Genomic DNA, 12,428 nt, shown 5'->3' on the forward strand with positions numbered 1-12,428 from the left:
AGCGAGTTTCAGCTTTTATGTCAGAGAAGTTGCCTATTAATCAAGGCGTTCAATCTGAACTTGAGAACGTGTACGGTATAACTTGAACGTCGTAGCAACAAATGGCGGTCTGTACTGTCTATGTGCTACCATAACCTCTTTGGAACTGTGTTTCGCGCGGCCAAGTCGTACGCAGGGTGTTTGTTATCATCGGTTGCGTACGGCAACATTCCACAATACAAATCAAATGCTCCGTGTCCATGTTGACCGTCGAAGTTAATGTCAACAAATACGAAGAAATCGTCTTAACTCTCTCCCCATATCCCGATAGTAAGAAAAAATACCCACCTCAGTACATGTTTCCAAACAGTTCACATTACTGCCACTACCGGCGTTACCGTACATATAAGTAAGTCTTCAGAATGAACGCCGTACTTGCTAGGCAACTTCTCTGACACATAGGTAATACACCTCTGCGGAAGTGTAGGAAGATTGAATTCTCTAGGCTCATCGACTAGCCATATGACGGCATACAGCGAGCCATGACACACTTTGAACTGAACACCCAGTAGTAGTCGTATTCGTAAAGATGCATGAAAGACCGTCCGTCATTTTCATAATATGAAATAAAACTGACTGTGTTTTTCTCTGTATAGCTTATTGGATCCATAGAAACAACAGTTGTATAAGATTTTGTTTGGCTTACGATTTTATAAGTGTAATTAACTATAATAAAATAGTGTCGTGACAGTTTTCGAGTTGTTTCTTGTAGTACCCTTCACTTAATGCCTAGCTTCCATGAGTATTTATTTTGACATAGAACTACATTTTTCTCCTCACTAGATATGGCGGAGGAAACTTGAAAACTGACCGTCACATAAAAATTAACCTATGCCTTATTCTACTTGTATTCCCCTTGCCCTCCTTGTACAGGGACATCGCTTTATTTTTACCAACATTTTTAACATTAACCTGGCTATACTCGGAAACACTGTTGCCCCTTTCCATTACAAGAGTTTGATGTTACTAGTGCAATATGTAAACAAATCATTTTACTAGGTATAGGAGGAGAGAAAAGTAGTGTATCCATTTATGTTGTAGGGAAATACGATATTACGATTTTCAGTTTGATCATCACTTTTACGGAATTTATCAAAATACAGTAGAGTAGTAACATTTTTTTTTTTCAGAAACTCAACTTTTCAGGCGGCTATGTTCGTTATGTAATGTCTACTTTATTTAGCATATTAATTATTGGTGTTAACATACAATATAGAGAGTGCATTTAAATTGAGGGGTCATAAGTAAAGGGCTGTAAGTGCACTTAAGTTTCTTTTGAGAAAATGGGGTTTAAATATTTAAGCTTTCGTAAAATCGGTGACATTTTTATTTAAATGTTAATGTGTGATGCGATTAAAATATCCCTTTGCCACTAAAATTTTAGATAGTTTTGCTTACACTGGATGCACTTAACTCATGTTATTACAAATGTCACTAGCATTCCTTTGCTTCTACCCACCTCAATTCAAAAAAAGCTAATCTGAATTTTTAAACAAGTTGCTGAAAATGGTTGCCGTTCATTACAATGCAGGCTTCAATTCAGTACGCATATTATTAAAAACATTTTGAAGCATATTCTCTGAAATTGAATTTATCGTTTCTTGAATATAATTTTTTAGTACGATATTATTAATATAGGTTCTTTCTTCTATAGAAAACGCAATCATATTTATGAAACACACTATACACTGCAGTGTTTACTTAACTGCTTGAAGACTTCGAATGCAACAGCGGTCGTAAGTTTGTGTGTCTGACGGGAGCAAGGACATTAGTGAAGGGGTGAGAGTGAAGTACATTCAGAAATGCAGGTACAATAAAAATGCAAGTAAAAATAAAATGATGTCACTGTATATCCCTTATTCTCATTCTATTCTCCTTGTGTCTTCCTCGTTTTCCTTGTATTCCTCTTATTCTTCTTGTATTTCCTTCTTTCTCTTTGCATTTCCTTTGTTCTCCTTGTATTCCCCCTGTTCTCCTTATTTTACTCTTGCTCTCCTTGTCTTCCTCTTCTCCTTGCATTCCTCCTTTTCCCCTTGTTCTTCTATTATTCCCCTTGTTTTACTTGTTTTTCTCTTCTCTCTAAGATAAATTTGTCTGGTTTGTGATATTTTAGCCTACACTTATCCAAAATCAAAATTTCTAAACGCAACTTGAAAATATTTGTGTGTTAACACTTGCTTAAATGAAGCAGTGTTTTTGTAGAAGCGTAGATATTATTGAAAGGGAACATTGAAATACGTTAAAGTATTTTAATGAGAATTTTAAAACCTCTTTTCGATAAGTACAGTCATTTGTGTAAGTATGAAAGCATAACTGACCGGACTTATTATCTCTAAAACAAACGTTACGCCTAAACAATGGTGAATGGTTTCTATTGTTGAAGGTTAAATATTTGTAACTTTATTATTTTTTCCCCGGGGTAAATCAATTAATGGATTATTGGCAATTTTAAATGCGAGATCTCTGATCCTTATGGTATTATTCATTAATTTAATTCATAATGATCCTTTTGAAGTATTTGTAATTTGTCGTAGCTGCGTGGTTTAAGGCGTTAAATTCTAGCCTAGCGGTACGAAATGAGAGTTGAATCGATACATTTATTTTATTTTATTTTGGCCTCTGTATGTGATCGGTGCCCGCTCAGCATCGTGAAAAATTTGGGGAGCTACAGTGAGTAGCAAAATTCGGTTTCTAAAGCGAGCTGTAACAGCTGGTGGGGAGGTCATCGTCCTGACCACACGTTATCCCGCACTAGTTAGATGTTCGTTCACCCGGTGCTTCATGGGCTACTTCAAGAGAAAAAAATTGACAGAGGATCCATCGAATCCCTATAATTCATGTTTGTGATTGTTATTGTGAGATTGTAAGGATGTCCGGAATTTGAAATAAAATGTTTATATTATTTCTTTTTATGTTATCTTTCTTTATACTCATCGCATTTAAATTTAATAAGACGGAGCCTTCTCGTTAATTACTTAATAATTCGACGGTGTTCGGATAAAGGGGGTTAAGTAATTTTTTGTGCAAATGGAGTTTTGTTTCTCGGATGAATACACAAATTAAATTCTACAAGTGGGTGTGCAGAAAACAAAATAATACTAGAAATTAATGTGTTTTATTTGTCTAGAAAATTATTTTCAATAAGGATCGGAAGTTAAATTTTCATTCATCTCAAAACTCGTTTAATTACTTATCTCCCTTTACCCAAACACCACCGAATTGTTTCCTTATTTCAAGCCTGTCCCTAATGGAGGACTCTAGGCAAAATGTATCGTTTCTCGCTTACGTTGAATTTAGACCTATGCAGTTGAAAGCGTCGTTAAATGAAATACTACTACTGCTACTGCTACCGGTACTTTTGAAGCAGATTCATCCTAATGACCAAATATGTTCGCCGCTTGATGATTTTCTTTATTTTTCTGAGAAAATTGAAATGTAATGTTTTTAAATTAGACGGCGCCTTGTGTCTTGCAAGCCATCGGAACTGTGTCGCCGGAGGAAATCGGAGTAACATGTGCGGTCCCGAGTTATAGAATTAATAAACAAATTCAGTCCTCAACGAAGTCAGAGATGCCGCCTTGACGTCAATAACCTCATCCGGTCGTAATGAAATGATTGGTGAAATTCTGCTCTTATTCGAGAAAAGGGATCTTCGTATCACTTCCGCGTAAATAACTCTTCTACACGTGAAATACGAACGTATTCCGTCCCCTCGCTGTTGACTGCATTATGCAGGAGGGAGTGCAAGATGACGCTGACTGAATTACTTGGTACTAAAGTGCCATATAATTTTAAGGACAACTGTAGAGCATTTCGAAGATTGATTCCATCTTTGTCTTAAAAAAATGGAGTGACCAGGGTTCTTACTCGTTAGGGTCGTTACAAACAGCTAAATCTGGGGTTCACTGGCCCCTCCTTATGAAATTTTACGTAGAACTACTGTACTTTCTCTTCATTACTAGTATGATAGGATAACTTAGGAATTGAATATCTCAGAACAATAAGTGGGTTATCGACCAAATATGGCATTTTCGGATTTTCAAACTTTCTTACTATTCCCGCCTCATGGAATCAGAATCTGTCATTGGTTCTCTCATAAACCCATTTGTAGTATTAGAAACTGAAGTTCATTTAATATGCTGTTCCAAAAAATAAAGTGAATAGAAACTTTGTTTTTGCTCTCCTGAAAAGTTTCCTTTTGGTTCATAACCCACTTAGAATACCTACATGTATTATTCCGATTGTAACCTTAGCTGCATTGAAAGGATCAATTGCTCTCCTGAAGCATCACCTATATTCGAAATCAAACTAAGTTCAATAGCATTCTTTACTTTTTTGTAACACTTACCTCTCTAAAAATAGGTATATTTCCACTAATCTCAAAAAAATTATTTGCAGCTATGTACTTGTATGTACTTTGTCTCTTATGGCAGCTCACGATTGGTGAGAAGATTTATACATTTATTATTACTGAGATCTTCAAATTGACCTTCAGCAAAGTTTAATCGTTCACCGCTGTGGAGCAGTTGTCATCATATCTGACTGCGAAACTACTAGCTCCGGTTTCGAATCTTGGTTGGGACATTTTTTCGGGTTAGGGGTTTTTCCGGGATTTTTCCTCAACCAATTCGAAGAAAATGCTGGGAAATTTTCCACGTTGCACCCTCGGGCTTATTTCGCCATCATTAATTTCAACTTCATCTATCAGTAATTTCAGGTCAACACGGGATGTAGTACCGTTGACTTTCATACAGATGGCATCGTTCTAAGGAAACCGCAGAACTCTTAGGGGTTGGAGGGGCGTTAATCACGAACTCTGTTGAAATTAAGTGTTGTGTAGCTCAATTGATAGATGGCACCAAGCAGTGAACTACGATACTTATAGCAGTGTGATCTTGTGGACTTCAACAGTCGTCCCTACGAAAGAAGTGGTAAGCACAATAAGCCTCGAGGTGCTGTGCATGTCTTCGGGCCCCTACTCTGTATTATTTTTTTACCTCTTAATGCGACCAGGTTCTCTTTCGACATTTCTCTTCTTCTCTCCTGGCAATGGCTTACGTGTAAATCACTTCTGAGCTTGGGACGCGTGGAAGGCTGAGTTACGTTACCCCGGTGATATGATAGGATGACTGGGTATGATTATGTGACGCCAGGAGTAGGTTTGAAATCTAAACTTAATCTAAACTCCAGACCATGGAAGAACACTGGAACAATTCCCTTTAAGGAAAAATTCCTGTGCTCTAACTGGGAATCGAATCCCGGACCTTATGAAATATAGCTAGAAGCTGTGACCACTAGACCATGAGGCTGGTCGATCTCGCGTGGAAAAGGGGGGAAAATTTAGGCCTAATAGAGCTCTTAAAATGTCTTTGAAATAATGTTAGACCTAAATTTGTTAATGATGTTTAGAATTATCGCCAATACAAGATTATATGACATAGTAATAGCGCGCGCGCGTACACACGCACACACACACACACACACACACGCACCATTGCGAAAGAAGTCAATATAAGTGTAGAAGACTTGAGTACTTAAATTTCCGTCAAGAACTGAAAATAGATATCTTTTTGTTTTTCTTTTATTCAATTCAATTCAATTGAATTCAGTTTATTTGGCCATTAGGCATACAGTTTTAGGCTTCGTCAGAATACATTGAAAAACATATAAATACATTTTTAAAAACACTAATAAAAGAAACAGTAAAATTTAAATAATACAATGAAAACATGAAATAATTTGAAACTTTTAAATTAAAGAAAACTAACTAAGTTGCAATTAAACTTATTTATTAAAATACAATTTCATAGAAATTTGTGTTGAAAAACTCAGCAACAGAATAAAAAGGATTACTTAATAACCAATTGCAAAATCTAGTTTTGAAGCTATCGATTGGTAATTTATAATATTGACTTGGGAGCTTATTATATAATTTCATCCCCATAATTAAAAAGTTTGTGATCATGTATATTGGCCACTAATGAGTAATTGTCGATATTTTGTCGAATGTAAAGTACTAGATCATATATATACAAATTTATGATTGTTAAAATCCGTCTACTGTACGTAAAGTTGTATGGAGAAATAAATATAAACCCACATATTATAGCATTTTAACACTTTATGGAATATGTGGAAAATAAGATCTTTCATCCTTGCTGATATCTTTAGTTAATAATTTGTTTCTGTTTCAGATCAACTTCTGACCGGCGCCAACCGCTGCTAGAGAGAGTAACAACATCCAGCACAACGAAGTAAGAACCTTGTCCTTAGTTTGTTTATATGAAATAATTTGAATGCCAGGATTTTGATATCTTGTGTGACTATCATCATTAACATAATTTTACCCACACTGAGGGTCAGTTCCATCTGAAATGTCGTCCTCCCATCTTTTTCATATCAATTCAGCATCTCGAAATCCTGTTATTTTGGAGTACCGGTACGTTGTTTCATATTATGCTATTCATTATGTGTCAGTATATAACTTATTACACAACTTGTCCTAGAATATGTCACATTTAGAATCACGTTTTTATGATAAGAAAGTAGATATAAGATTTCAGGTTTCACTATAGTAGAAGATGAATTTATAATGCTTTATTCTTGTTCATTACAAATATAGGTTACTGTATGTGATACATATGTATGCATGAGCTAACATCAGCATTATTGCGTAGGTATCTATTATACAGAGTGATTTATGTAGAACTAATACATTTCTTTCTTTCAAAACGAATGATTTGTTACACCTCAAATGTAGAGCACCTTTGAGAGATTTCTAACCTCTATAGCAAATGTTGAAAATGTCCTCCATCCTTAACTCAACACGTCCTTCCATGTTACTGACAGCTCGCTGGAGGATTCTGTTGTCAATACTATTAAACTCCTCTGTCATTTTATACTTCAGATCCAGTTGTTCCCAATTTGTTTACCAGTCCCAGTATTGTGTTTCTTTGAGGGGATTACGAAAACCAAATTCTCTCTGGTATGCCCTTTGAGTATGTCTTTCACTGCAAACCCAGCGTTCACCTAACAGCTAACACACTAATGACCAGTCCCGCCATCCTTCTAAATCCGTTTACCATTGCACCCCAACAGCTCAAACGGTCTGAGATGTAAGCCCCCTCTCCCGTCTTAACGGTCTGAGGTGTAAGCATCCTCTCCCGTCGGGAGGGGAGTGAGTTCCGCTGCTGGCCATCAGCTACCATGCTTGTCATATTCACGAGAATGAGTGGGGTTCCATACGCCTGATAAAGATTTTTAAATGTTATGTTTTATTTAACGACGCTCGCAACTGCAGAGGTTATATCAGCGTCGCCGGATGTGCCGGAATTTTGTCCCGCAGGAGTTCTTTTACATGCCAGTAAATCTACTGACATGAGCCTATCGTATTTAAGCACACTTAAATGCCATCGACCTGGCACGGGATCGAACCCGCAACCTTGGGCATAGAAGGCCAGCGCTATACCAACTTGCCAACCAGGTCGACGCCTGATAAAAATACCTGATATTCATCCATAGGAGTGAGGGGAAAGAAAACCGAAAAAACCTCATCCAGGCAACTCGTCCCAAGCGGGGAATCGAACTCCGGCCCGCTGGGTTCGGGAGCGAAGACGCTACCACGAGACCACAGCGGTGGACTTGAAAATATATCTATTGAATAAGCAGTCGCGGACAGTCGATAAGGGGTAGTCCTTCAGCTTGGGGTTTGGTTGAAGGTCTAACAACTCATCACCGTGAAAAACAGCTTGTTACGAAACCCCTACATAAACCTCGGAATGGGATCGATTCTATGACGCGACTACTTATAGTACACCTCAAGTACAGTATTTGAAATTGTCCACTTGTTTCACTGCGTCATTTGAAATTCGCAAGTTTACCTTCTTTAGTTTTCTTCCGATAACTATGGTCTTCGTCTTATGAATTAAATAATATGATTGACTACCTCCGTGGAATAAGATTGGATGTGACGCTTGGGCAACATGTTACATCCAACCTTTTTCCACAAAGGTACTCAATTAGCCTACACATTGAAAGACACTCTTTCAGCTTTCCCAATGACGGGACTGCCTCATTGGACAAAGCATAATAAACATATTGAGTGAAAACAAAAACAGACCACAAAAGAGAAATGAGGGGAACGAACAAAAGGGAAAATTAAGTACAGGAAAGATAATAGCATGCATATAACAGGCCTAAACATTGTAAACAAACAGATTAGACATTCGAGGAAAAGTATCCCTTTTTAGAAAACAGAGTGAGAGTGAACAAAATCAGGCGATTAGTTTGAGAGTAACCGCCGAACAGAAAGACAGGTGGCACCCCAAAAGTCACTTTTTGGGTGCCAGTGTCCCTGAAGCGTGCATCTTCGTCAAAATGTTGATAACTGATTATAACTCCATCATAACTATCTCTTTTATACTTCATAGCCTACAATGAGAAAAAGAAAGAAGAAAATATGTGGACTGCATTAATCAGAAATAAGATTTCTCCTACAAGTCAAAACTTGTGCGATAAAATACAAGTTCACAAACTACTAAGATTTATTTCAAATCATCCGTTCTCAAGTGAGGTTAACCACTGAGATCCGGAATTAACAAACGTAAAAGATAAAGGGAAATGAAACGAGCAAAATAGTGATTCGATTTGTACATTAAAACAAAAATTTACGTGTTAACTTATAGATTATAGTGTAGAATTTGAAGAGAGGCCTTCAGAATTTCCATCACGATCTTCTGAACCTCATAAAAGGGAATTTGAAAGGATTTAAGGATATTACATGTAAATTTTGGTAAACAACCCCTCGCTCCAAATAGTAAGCCTGCAACATCCCAGTTGTAAAGCGAAATGCCATATTTTTCACTGCGGTATGGAAGACAAGGTACATATTTAGCTCGCTTGTCATCATTTATCTGCAGTGCTTGATTTGTGTCTCGTTCAAAGCAAATCGTAGGGTCTAACGATACAATTAAATTGCAGACAATGCCTTGTCTTAGACCGGAAGTTAGGAACATCGTATAGATGTCTTAATAATAGTGGCCATGAACCCAATCTATATCATAGAAAAATAATGGATTAGTAATTATGAAATTGATTATGGAAATACGTTTGCGTGTGCAATGTGTGCATATTCTGACCACGATAAGTTTGCATGAGAGATTGTTCTTCAGCGAGCACAGACCTTCCAGCTCTCAGTAATTATACGGAAGATTAGTGACATGAAATTTAACAAACACAATCATATCACTTACACAAATCAAAGTAAAAAAAAAACAACAAAAAGTACTTTTGATGAAGGTAAAGTCCCAAAGTCACTATCCTTTCTGGCATAATTATGATTTGAAAGGTTTTCCTTTTATCGTTAGCTGATATATGGATGTATTGTCTTCCTTGATTGTGTTATCTTTAGTGATTTAGCGATTATTACGCAGGTCTTTGTATGCGAAGTTCGTGGGGGTTAAACTTGACTGATTGCAATGGATTTTAAAGGGTAAAAAACTCTAAATATGGTTTCCTTCTTGAGGGAAGTAAAGCTGTTAGCTCCGTAGAAGAATCCAGTCCCTGATAATGGGCTCCAGTCAAAATTTACCGGCCATTCTCGCCCGCATTCAATTGTCATTCACTACTACTGCTACTGCTATAGACATGGTTTCAGACTGTTTCCTCTATAGGGAGTTGGCAATCTAACACTCGATGTATTACTTCGAGTTCATGAGTAGTGTGGTAGTTTTTCTGCAATATTTCTTTGCATTTATTATTTATTTGCCTATTTGTTTATTTATTCAACTCTGTGATAATCAACAATGTTTAAGATGTGGTCGTTCTTGTCATGGCGCTTTTTAAGACAAATTATTGAGCGAGGAATCTTTAGAGTGACGAAATTGAAATACAAACTGCTGAGCCATTTATATCCGAACCCACACTACTTTCAGAAGTCGAAATTGCGATAGAAAATCTGAAAAAGTACAAGTCTCCAGGTATCGATAAAATTCCAGCAGAATTAATACAAGAGGGTGGAAGCGCATTTATCTAGCGAAATTTATAAACTTGTACTTGCTATTTAGGAAAAGGAAATTGAAGGGTTCAGAGCCATAGTGGGCCAAGCGCCATTTATTAAAAACGGAGAAAGCAACGGTTAAAGTTAAGTGAATGCCATAGTTTAATGAAGATTGACATATCATTTAGTTTGAATGTGCATACTTTATATTACTTGCTATATGTTTCCATTGAATTATGGTAATAACTTCATTTTAACCCTTTGTTTTCTACGGTTTTAGTAAATGGCGCTTGGCCCACTATGATTCTGAACCCTTCAATTGTACCAGAACAATGGAAGGAGTCCATAATTGTACTATTTTTAAGAAGGAGGACAAGCCTAACTGTGGTAACTTTCGAGAAATATCACTTTTGTTGTCTTCTTACAAAATTTTGTCCAATATTCTTTTGAGAAGATTAACTCCGTACGTAGAAGAAATGATTGGGGATCATCAGTGCGGTTTTAGGCGTAATAGAGCGACTATTGATCAGATTTTTTGTATTCGACAGATAATGGAGAAAAAATGGGAGTACAGTACATCATTTATTCGTAGATTTCAAAAAGGCATATGACTCGGTTAAGAGAGACGGTTTATATAATATTCTTATTGAATTTGTATTCCCAAGAAACAAGTTCGATTAATTAAAATGTGTCTCAGTGAAACGTACAGCAGAGTCCGTATAGGTCAGTTTCTGTCGGATGCTTTTCCAATTCGCTGCGGGCTAAAGCAAGGAGATGCACTATCACCTTTACTTTTTAACTTTGCTCTAGAGTCTGCCATTAGAAAAGTCCAGGATAACTGAGCAATGCTGCTTTACAGCAGACATAATATTCGTCCGTGTCCTGGAACTTGGCATTGCCAACGTTTCGGAACTACATAGGCTACATGGCCAGATAGGTAAGACCAGAGGGGTTGTCTGCTCTGTTGGACTCGTTACGTCTGCCTACCCCAGGTGACTGATGATGGAACATACAGTTCCGAAACGTTACAATTAAGTTACTGTGTTTCATTTGAATGGTCCGTTGCTAAGCAAGCGACGTCAGGATAGTGTGACGTAACTCATTGCCGTTGATAAGAAACTGACTTCAAACGAAAACTTACTAGGCACTTGGTCAGTAATTGATTACTTGTAAATAGTTTCTTTAATCTATCACAAAATATTTCAATATTCAGTAATTTCATCACTATACAATTTTGTTATTCTAGATTTAATTTGTAATTCAGTAAATATAAAATATTCTTTGTTTCTCTATGATAAATTATCTAGCTTTAATTATTCAGGTAATCTTTTCGTACTTTGATTTTATTGTAATTGTAAATTTAATACTAATTGTAATATTATTTGTAATTGTAATTGTAAATTTAATACTAACTTAATTGTAATTTTATTGTTGATATTGTAGTTGGAATCTCCTGGTAGAGGGGCAGAGAAGGCCTGACGGCCTTATCTCTACCAGGTTAAATAAATAAATACTACTAATATTACAATTTTTGTAACATTTTATTAATTTGACACTCGAGCATAAACATTTCACGTTAAAAAAAGTTTCTGAAGTGGTCTAAACCTTCGGCCTGTTACGTAGGCGTCCGGGTTCAAGTTCTGGTCACACCTGTTATTTTTTATAGTGTCACTTGTGGCAGTTGGCGTTTTCCTCGGGGTTCTACCGTTTCCCTACATTAGGCATCAACATCATTCTGTCCTATTTCCATTCCATTATCATTGTATGCGGAGACTAAGAGGAAGGCGGAAAAGAGGGGAAATTGGAGAATGCTGGATTTGCAGTAAAGGACTGTTCTTTGGCAGAAAACTATGAGTAGATGGATGAATTAGTGAATAATTTTATAGCATTCACCGATCTTAGGCTTGCCATGCGCGGACGATGCTGGTCTAGGGCGAGAGCGTTGCCTGCTCGAAATTAGTGGTGGCCTGTGATTTGAAGACCGAGAAATAATAATAATAATAATAATAATAACAATAACAATAATAATAACAATAATAATAACAATAATAATAATAACAACAATAATAATAATAATAACAATAATAACAACAATAATAATAATAACAATAATAATAACAATAACAATAATAACAATAATAATAACAATAACAATAATAATAATAATAACAGTAATAATAACAATAATAATAATAGCAATAATAATAATAATAATAATAATAATAATAATAATAATGGTTTATTTTAACTGGCAGAGTATGACATAATTAATACAATACAATACAGTTCAATACAATACTACAATACAAGACAATATAATACATAATATAATACAATGACAATTTTTATCTTCACAACACCAATAAAATAATTATGAAATAATAATAATAAT

General features: G+C 36.1%; 2 protein-coding genes across 5 annotated transcripts in view; one reads left to right on the top strand and one right to left on the bottom strand.

Annotated features, from left to right (window-relative positions):
• Positions 1-12,428, top strand: part of Rpp25 (ribonuclease P protein subunit Rpp25) — a 366,206-nt gene that overhangs the window by 270,494 nt on the left and 83,284 nt on the right. For all 4 annotated transcript variants that reach the window (XM_069827605.1, XM_069827607.1, XM_069827606.1 and 1 more), the window contains one exon: positions 6,234-6,293. In XM_069827605.1, coding sequence (XP_069683706.1) covers position 6,293 — 1 coding nt within the window. In that variant the 5' untranslated portion in view covers positions 6,234-6,292. The remainder of the gene's footprint in view (positions 1-6,233; positions 6,294-12,428) is intronic.
• LOC138701056 (aromatic-L-amino-acid decarboxylase-like) overlaps positions 1-12,428 on the bottom strand; it is a 170,141-nt gene that overhangs the window by 139,841 nt on the left and 17,872 nt on the right. The gene's annotated exons all lie outside the window — the stretch shown is intronic.

This window comes from Periplaneta americana, chromosome 6 (genome assembly GCF_040183065.1).
Source record: "Periplaneta americana isolate PAMFEO1 chromosome 6, P.americana_PAMFEO1_priV1, whole genome shotgun sequence".
In the NCBI taxonomy this organism is placed as follows: Eukaryota; Metazoa; Arthropoda; class Insecta; order Blattodea; family Blattidae; genus Periplaneta; species Periplaneta americana.